The sequence below is a fragment of the Carassius auratus genome, chromosome 2, assembly GCF_003368295.1.
Source record: "Carassius auratus strain Wakin chromosome 2, ASM336829v1, whole genome shotgun sequence".
Classification (NCBI taxonomy): Eukaryota; Metazoa; Chordata; class Actinopteri; order Cypriniformes; family Cyprinidae; genus Carassius; species Carassius auratus.
In genome coordinates, this window is record NC_039244.1 from 14,846,546 (window position 1) to 14,856,087 (window position 9,542).

The 9,542-nt window shown below is 36.8% G+C and overlaps 1 protein-coding gene across 2 annotated transcripts; it reads right to left on the minus strand.

Annotated features, from left to right (window-relative positions):
- Positions 1-137: 137 nt before the first annotated feature.
- LOC113117177 (zinc finger and BTB domain-containing protein 47-like) lies at positions 138-7,529 on the minus strand. Of its 2 annotated transcripts, none has more exons than XM_026285657.1 (6): positions 7,085-7,529; positions 4,580-5,833; positions 3,536-3,683; positions 3,320-3,435; positions 1,296-1,440; positions 138-1,215 (listed from the first exon to the last, which is right to left on the minus strand). In XM_026285657.1, exons 1-6 carry the CDS (start codon positions 7,085-7,087, stop codon positions 824-826), a joined length of 2,058 nt encoding a protein of 685 aa, XP_026141442.1. In that variant the 5' UTR covers positions 7,088-7,529; the 3' UTR covers positions 138-823. The 2 variants fall into 2 exon arrangements, with proteins under 2 accessions (XP_026141442.1, XP_026141433.1); XM_026285648.1 differs by lacking the exon at positions 7,085-7,529 and adding an exon at positions 6,800-7,060.
- Between the last annotated feature and the right edge of the window lie 2,013 nt (positions 7,530-9,542).

The window sequence follows — 9,542 nt, forward strand, 5'->3', positions numbered from 1 at the left end:
AGAACTGACTTTTTCATTAATAATATAATGCAATCTCTTCTAATTGACCTGTTAAATGGCTGCTGTTGTTTTTATGACCTACAAGTTCAGCCTAAACACATTCATGAATCTGAACACCACCAAAAACACAAACCCTCAAGGATGTGAATTTTTTTAACAAAACAAATGAGCCGTTTGCTGGACTCATAGATTTCCAGCTGTTGAAAGCATACAAATAATAGTCATTCACAATTTAGAGAAAGATGGAGAAACCATTCAGTTAGATTTTTAAGGTGCGTCTGAAAAAATAAAACAAAAAATTCTAACAGAAATTATAAAGCTATCACAAAATGTTTATGTAACCCTTTAAACCAACCAGTAAAGTGCCAGAAACAGGATCTCCTGACTGAACATTTTCACCAACAAAACTGTGTCTTGTATATATCCATATACGTATATATATCACAGGTCTTCACCCCAAACACCAATAGTGCTTTTGACAAAATCTGACATAAAATAAAGCATCTAAACCTATAAAAACAAACCCAAAGTTTTATAAACCAAATATGCTTTTGTCTATGTTATTATTCTGTTAATATACTGTACATAGAAGCACATATGTCTTACATTTAGTGTTCTACATCTAGGTAGTTTTAGTATTTTACTTAATACTTTTTGCCTCTTTAGGGATTATCATAGCATGGAGGACTCCGTCAACAATAGAAGGGATATTAGAAAGAGTATCAGAGAATATGATGTGAAAACTAAGACTTACATGAAATCTTAGACTCATATAAAGTGTCGCTGAATCACAAAGAAACAATATTATAACACAGAGCAGTAGTTACAGGTTCCTGGAGTCTGTGCTTTCAGTGGAGTAGAGCGGCGTAAGGGAACGCAGCTGAGAATGTGACGGACCCCCGTCCACTGAGTGGAGCACAGATGATGGAAAAGAGACTACACCATGCAGATGTGGGTTAATATCCCTCAGTGTTTCCATCCCAACCAGCAGTTCTCCCATTTGATTGGTTACACCAGAGGGGTCCAGCAGGGGAGGGTTCCTGTCCTGGGAACACTTCTCTCTGTGAGCTTTCAGCATGTTGGAGAAGCGGAAACGCTGGCCGCATGTTTCACAGGGGTAAGGCTTCTCTCCTGTGTGTGTACGCCGGTGCCGCTTCATATTAGGACGACTTGTGAAGCTCTTCCCACAGATCTCACATATATATGGTTTCTCTCCTAGGAGAAAACACAGCAGATCTCTTAGACTTGCTGTATAAACATTTTCAAAGTGCTGTAAGTGTGTACGAGCGTCTCACCTGTGTGTGTCTTCATGTGCTCATCGAAATACTGTTTCATATTGAAGTCCTTCCCACAGCGCTGACACATAAACTGCTTGTGTCCGATGTGGACGCTCAAGTGAGAGCGCAGTTGGTACTTGTACTGAAATCGCTCACTGCAGACCTAAGACAAGGAGTGGACCAATTTCAAACAGGGCCAGCGACTGACAACGTGCACGGTTACTTCCTGGTTTCCGATAAGCCAGCTCAGTCATTTCCGGTCAACTGTCAAAATCAATAGTCCTATGAGTGGAATGCCAATGAATCCATTAAAAAATTATAAAGAAATGTTTTGTTTGTCTTCGAGGACCAAACGTCCATTTATATAGTTTCAAGAATAACAAATTCGAGTGTAAAAAATTAAGCGAGTGAATCTGATACACTGTGACGCGCGAGTCATTGCTGTGATGGACAGTGATAAAGCAACATTTTTTGGCACATTTTTTCAATCCATCTTTATGAATGAAAAGTGAATCTTTAAAGTGAATTTTATTGCACAGCTGTAGAGTTTAGAAATAATAAAGTCTTTAGAACATTATGTTTTAAAAATGTGTTCATGACTATGGAGGTAAGTTACTGATTATCAAGAATACTGTTATGATGTTACGAGAAAGCAGTGTTCAGTTGTCAGCATTTAATGTCTAGGTGCTCTCCAAGGTGCTCAGCATATAAAACTATATGTTGTTGAATGAAACTGTATTTTAATGCCGCTATCGTTATATACGTTGTTGCAATTATTTTGTTTCTCAGTTTCCAACAAGAATGAAGCAAGAGAGGTTTCTGTGACCATCTCAGTCTCTATCTAAATATACCACAACATCAAATGATTAATTACCGTAAGTTTATGAGCTGTATATATTTATGCGTAAGTTTTAAAGATGTTTCTGTGCATTTGTTCGGTTGACATAATAAAACAGAATGTTTTTGTCCTGGATGCTTATTGGTTAATTCAGCTGTTCTAAAATATCCTATGCTTGGATCCAGAAACCCATCTTCACCCAGTTATTGTTTATATCACTATGCAGAAATTATTTATTGTTTACAGATTATTTATGTTATATTCACATATCAGTATAGTTAAAACTGATTTTTTAAAATACTGTTAATAACAATGGGCAGTGTTTCAGACTGATTTAAATTGGTAACTAATTTATTCGTTTAATGTTTTAGATTTTCTAAAAATAACCTGCTCATAAGAATAATTTCTTCAATTATCAGACTACACTAGTAATGTTTTGTTTGTTATATTGTGCAGCCAGTCAGGACAGCTCAGTAGAAAGTCGTTGTTGATGTTATTTTTGTGTATATAAACATTTACACACACACGTTTGTTTTTGTGAAAAGTGGGGACATCCCATAGGCGTAATGGTTTTTATAATGTAGAAACTGTATATTCTATCGCCCTTCACCAACCCTACACCTAACCCTAACCCTCACAGGAAACTTTGTGCATTTTTACTTTCTCAAAAAAACTCATTCTGTATGATTTATAAGCGTTTTGAAAAATGGGGACATGGGTTATGTCCTCATAAGTCACCCTCTCCTTGTAATACCTGTGTCATACCCATGTCATTATATAAAGTTGTGTCCTGATATGTCACAAAATCATGCCCACACACACACACATATATTTATGTTTAAACCGAAATAATGTCCAGAAACTACTTGTTGTTCTACTTGATTGTATATATATATCCTCAAACTATGTAGTCAGATAAATCTTCGAAATATGAAGTAAAAATAATTCTTGAGATTTTATGAATCGGAATTGTTCAAATCAATATAGAAATTATTCTGAAAAATGGTTCTTTACCATTCCCTATTGTTTACTTACTGGCATCAGTGACTATATCTGATAGTAATAGAAAGACACTTGAATTTGCTTAAAATATTCAATTAGCTGAAAAATAAATCATTGTTACAATAAATTTTAATGTGTTTTTATGAAGAAATAATGACAATAGTCCCAGCTTCATCTACTTTATTGCTTAATTTGACCTTACCTCACACTGGAAAGGCTTCTCTCCTGAATGCTGGAGAGAGTGGACCTTCAGTGACATGCTCCTTTTAAAAGACTTGCCACATGTCTCGCAGGTAAATGGCATCTCTTTCGTGTGAGCTGAACAAGACAGTGATTAGTCAGATAATTAAAGTTTACTGTTTAAAGTATAGACTATGAGTAAAGGTTTGAGAGAGAACATGGCAGTAACACAACTCACCAACCATGTGCTTGCGTACATGAGCCATTGTGTAGAATTTCTTCTCACAGATCTCACAAGTGTACTTCTTCTCAGCATAGCCATGAACAGTTTTATTGTGCTCATGGAGCGACCAGAGATTCCTGAAAGCTTTTCCACACGTTAGACACTACAAAATGAGACAAAGAGTGAAAGCAAATGCAATCATGTCCACTGCATTAAGTTGTGCATTTATATAGATTTGAATGTTCCTGGGTCAATTACAAATAAAAGTGTCTGCAATAAAGAAATACTGAAATGGGTAACTTTACAACGTTTAATTTGTTAACTATATTCAATGCTTTAACTAACATCAACTAACAATAAACAATACATTTGTTACAGCATTTATTAATCTTTATAAACATTAGTTAATAAAAATACAACTGTTCAATATTAATCCATGTTACCTCAGGTCCATTTACTAACGTTAATAGATATAATGGTTATATAATATATAATACCTTATTTTAAGGTCCAATTCTCCCTATTAACAAAACATTAACTACGACATTTGACTCCGCAAACTCCTAATTTGCTGCTTATTAATAGTAAGGTAGTTTTTAAGTTTAGGTATTGGGTAAGATTAGGGATGTAGAATATGGTCATGCAGAATATTTGCTTTATAAGTACTAATAAACAGCCAATGTGTTGTTTATAGGCATGCTAATAAGCAACTAGTTAATAGTGAGAGTTGGTCCCTAAACTAAAGTGTTACAGATACACATTTTAATAATGCATTAGTAAATGCTGGAATCATTGATATTAATTAAGGCTCTAGAAGTATTTTTCATTATTAGTTTATGTTAACTAATGTGTTTAACTAATGTAAACAAATTTGACCTTATTCTGAAGTATTAACAAACATTTGATATTCAGAAATATGTATTTTCTGTATTCATGTTGGTGAATTCATTTATATATATATATAAATAAGGTTTTCAAATGTCATTATGAATTTAAAAATACATATTTGTGTATAAATCTGACAAATTCTTAATTCCTAATATTAAGTTTTAAGCCTACCTGTATGTTCTTCTCACAGTCGGTCTGCTGATGCAGCAGTAGCTCGCTCTCCATTAGGAAGTGTTTGCTACACTTGTCACAGATATGCTTGTGGTTATGTGTCCCGTTCATGTGTTTCTCCAGGCACCGGTGGTTGTTGAATGTCTTGGGGCACCACACACAGGTGAAGCTCTGAAACTCTAAGCTGTCCTGGTCCAGATGCTCCTCACTGTGCCCTCCATCTTGCCTCTCTCTCACACTTTTTCTCTTGGAGACCATTGTGACAGCATCAGCGGAAGCTCGGGTTTGTCGTACTGGTCTTTCAGACATAAATGCAGGTAATGTGTATTCAGCTTCCTCTTCACTGCTGCCGTCAAGTCTTATATCATCATCTTCTTCACTTTGCACACATTCATCTTCTTCCTCCTCCAAAGCCACATTGTCTCTTGATTCCTCAACATTCTCATTACTCCTCCTTTCTTTGCCAGGAAGCTGTTGTGCTGAGGGCGACTGAACTGCAGCGCTTCCCTCTAAACCTTTGGACACATTAAGTGTTTGGTTGTTCAGGTTCAGCTCTACAATAATTTGCTCTCTATTAAATGAATCAGGATCTTCAGGGTCCTTCAGGTTTTCTGTTTCCTTCCCTTCTATTTTACAAACACCTACTTGCACTGGACGCCCATCGCCAACCTGAACAGCATATGGGTTTGCTTCACTTTTCCCTCCATGGATCCTGGCACAGGTCGGGTCCTTCTCTTGCTTAATCTCCATGTGGAAGTTCACCGGGCTGCTGTTGGTCCTGCTCTGAGCGCTGACTTCCTGTTGGGTTTGGCCCACAGAGGGACTGATTTCCAGCAAGCCTCTAGTAATGAGTTCCTTGCAGGAAGTGGCGACGTTACTCATCTGAAGCACTGTGGCAGCCTTGAGCACATCTTGGGCATTGCAGCTGGAGACCAGCAGCTTGGAGGTGTAGATGAAGTTGAAGATCTGCTGCAAGCCTTGAGGCTTGAGGGTCTCCAGAGAGAGTTCCACGCGCCGCAGCTCCTTACTCGACGCAAACAGTGAGTGGAAGAAGGGGCTGTAGGCTGCTAGGACACCCTTATGGGCCTGGAAAGAAGTCTGGTGGTGCAGGAGGACAATGTCTACGTCACATAGATCTGGCTGAAACAGACGCTGCTTGTTCAACCTGTCCATTAGAAAGGTGCAGTGAAGGGCCACATCCTCAACGAGGGAGAACTCTGCAGATGGATGCTCAGAAGTTTTCTCCACTATGAGCTAGAACAGAACATCAGACTGAACTGAGATTCGCATCAACTTCATCGTTTAAATGTTAGATATTGATTTACATTGCAATCGAACAACAGGCTGGTGTTAATTGTCATTTAAAAGGTAACTCTCAAACAAATTATACATTTTAAATTCTATTTCAAATAATATAAAACTTTTTCTAAACAACATAATTTATTATATTATCCTTTTTCTAAACAACATAATTTATTAAATTATATTATTGATTTATACACTTAATTATATTTAATTTTATAATGTTACAGAGCAACATTGCATTTGAATTACATTAAAACATCAATTTCAATCAATTTCATCAATAAAACAGAGATTTCATGAAACAATGTAACAGTAACAAGTAGTGTTATGGCAACAGTTTAAAAGTTAACAGCCATTATATTTTTTATGAAAAATGTAACAATAACCAGAACAACTAGTGTGTTTGTGTGTGTGTGTGTGTGTGTACAGATAAAGAAAGATAAAGTTGTTGTCATCAAAAATGCCATTGTCTACACTACAGTGCTCATGAAACCATGCACTACAGTTAGCACTAATATTATAATATAGTCATCCAATTATACAGACAAGCAAATATTGAAGATAAAATATTCTTTATATTATTCATTAGATAAAATATTCTCTTTTATTTCTTTCATAATGTCAAGTTTGATATTTTTATCTTTTGTTTAATTATATTATTATACCCCCCAGACAAAACAATAAGTCATGGTATTCTCTTAAATCATGAACTATGACAGATAGCTACTCTCTCATGAAACAATAGGCAAAATAAAATTTAAACGGACACCTTTGTTTTCCTTCTGTAGCCCTAAAGGGTTCATAAAAGTACCATACAAGTACATTTTACTATCTTTAGGCTACATATTACCACTCTAAGGTCTACTAATAAATATGTTTTAGAGAGAAAAAAAAAAACAGTTACAAAAGGCGTACCTTTAAGGTAAGACGTTTTTTCCCCCGTACAGTAAGTGTAGTTTTAACTAAGGTTTGTATAGAAAATTTGAACAGCTGTTTCGATAATAACATGAATTACACCAGCATCTTTTCAAAAAGTAGCAAAAAGTTGCTGAAGGTCTCGACAGATGTGGAGGCTGCATGATATCAGCACATCTGCATGCCATGCACATCATCTTTGAGATGTGACTGACGTGTGTCAGGTTCTACAGGCCGCTCGAGTAAACAGTCAGAGATCTGTGAGAGAAGGAATGGTCTTACTACCATGATGCTTCAGTGCTCTCTGCCTCGAAGGAGCACCGTCTCGCCTCCTTAGCATTTCAATGCTTGGTTTTCAAGAAATTAGCCGTCTTATATCCGCTCTGCGTTCTTCTAACCATTTTTGACATCTTTCCTTTTTCTCCATGTCCGCATGCAGAAGGGCTCGCACTCTCGGCCGGGGGAGTGATGATGATTGGAGGTCGAAAATAATATGGGTCGTTTTGTCTGCAGCTTTAAAGCGACAGGGACGTGATTAAACGAAGGGAAAACCACTATCCGCCGCTTTCGAAGCGAAGTTATGGTTACAAATGGCAGAATTAATCGCTTAGGTAGAACACATTTTTGGATGCGTCCAAACGGTCTCCTTGAACACCTGGCGCCCGCTGCGCAGTCGGAGCCCACAGCGGCGGGGTCAGCGAGTCCACAGCGGAGCGGAGTGAACCGGTTCACCGCGGACAGAGCCGCACTGCGGCCGCGCGGGGTCGCTAGAACACAGCTTCTCGGTGGACGCTCTTATCGAAGGCACCGTTGCGCTCACAGCTGTTCCTGAGATGTTTCTATGACCCCCCAACCACAATTTATTGCATCTATGAAAGAAAGTTACTTTTTATGTATTGAACATAAATATCTAGTTTATCATACCAAAGTGTTTATTAGTGTCAGACTTGATCCCAGATTTGGTCTCTGCTAGGTAAAAATCACAAACAATCAAAAACGCTAAATCCAGTCTAAACTGGTTGGCTGGTCTTAGCTGGTTTAAGATGGAAGTTGCTGGTTTTGCTGGTCTCCCAGCCTGACCAGCTGAAGAAGTGGTCAAAACCCCTCTAAAACCAGCCTGCTGTCCAGCTATGACCAGGCTGAATGATCGGTTAAAACCAGCTAACCAGCTAAGGCTATTTAGTATAATTTTAGGCCTGTATAGTAGAGTTTAGTTTAGTGCTGTAATGTAGTGCAGCTGACATTAGCTCTGCTTGTTTTAGTTAATGTAATGTTTTTAGGTTTTGATAGGAAGAAATCATAATCAGCTCGAAAACACTGTGCATGAAACACTTTCCTATTGAAACAACATCAAAATCTGCTTCGACAGTAAACTGTGCAGAGCTGTATTAAGGGACTGGATTTGAAATGTATCTCAGCTGAGTGCATTATTTATGTTTATAGTTAGCCCTTATGAATTCTATATTTAATTGATGTCACTTATAACATATTATTATATTTATTTATTTATTTATTTTTGTAAATGGCCCACATATAAAGCCCATCGGGCTTACTGATATTTAATTCATTCTATAAAATATCTAGACTAAACTTCAGACTGTCGTCTTAACCTCTATATGAGACTGTAGTTCTATAATGTACAAATAAATAAATAAATAAAAACGAAATGCCCTAAATATAGACATGCAAAAATTCTAAAATGTTTTATTCTTATTTTGTGCAATAAATTTATCCTGCATTCTATTGTCAAGATTTTTATATGTCCTTTAACCTTTAGTTTTGCAGTCATTCTCTTTGTCTTTTGTGTTGTTTAATAATGCACAGTGTGTGCTGAAAAAAAAAAAAGTAACGGCTCTGCTGTAACACATTTAGTGTTAAACATTTAGTGTCAAAAGATTAGAGCCGCTGGACATCAGAAAAGTCCTCAACAACATGGTGTAAGAGGAAGGTTGTAAACCTTACAGTGATGTTGACTAAGCGAATAAACATAAATCACAGGGTCTATAAAAACTTGTCAGTAAAGGGCATCTAAAAATAAGCCTCTCAAACAAAGATGGTTAATGAGTTATGTGAATATAATTATAATATCCCATACAGTCGTTGAACATAATTTCCATTTGTAAACCATTATCAAATTCCATTTGAGGCTTTTGCACATGAGAAGGGGTTGCATGCTTATATAATTAATACTTATATTGTCTTAATTAAAATGGTGTGAATCTAGGCTTAGTTTTCAGCCCTCCTCCGATGGGAGTCATTCAATTCAATTCAGTGTAATCCTGGGAGACACTGCTCCTGTTGGCTCATCTGCTCACATCTAAAAACATCATTTTGTTTATGCATTGAAGATCTCACTGTAATTTTAAACCACGCTTGACCAGGCTGAGTTTGATTAATCTGTCCGGTGTGCTCACTGGTTCAGACACTGAAAATGATGCAAGGAGATTTACACAAAGGGGTGAAGATTGAGAAAGTGTTACGAGAATAATTTAAAAAGGGGTTTGATAGATAAATGAATGACAGATGTGTTTTAGAATGAGTTCTCCTTTACCTGTCACTTTCTGGTTTCTCTCACTCCATCACTCTTGCACAATATTTGATTTAAACTTCATGAGAAATCCACAATATAAGAAAAGAGAACAGTTGCTACTGTGGATGAATTAATGCCAGAATTAACACAATCTGTTCAGTTTTTACACAGAAACAAGATGGATGGAACTTAGAAAAGGCAGTTACCTGTTAA

Excerpts from the sequence above, each read along its gene's own strand:
- LOC113117177 (XM_026285648.1), bottom strand. The coding sequence starts at position 6,892 with ATGTTATTATCGAAACAGCTGTTCAAATTTTCTATACAAACCTTAGTT. Across the intron at positions 3,684-4,579 it reads ACTGTGAGAAGAACATACAG|TGTCTAACGTGTGGAAAAGC; the intron begins GTAGGCTTAAAA and ends CTCATTTTGTAG. Across the intron at positions 1,216-1,295 it reads GCACATGAAGACACACACAG|GAGAGAAACCATATATATGT; the intron begins GTGAGACGCTCG and ends GTTTTCTCCTAG.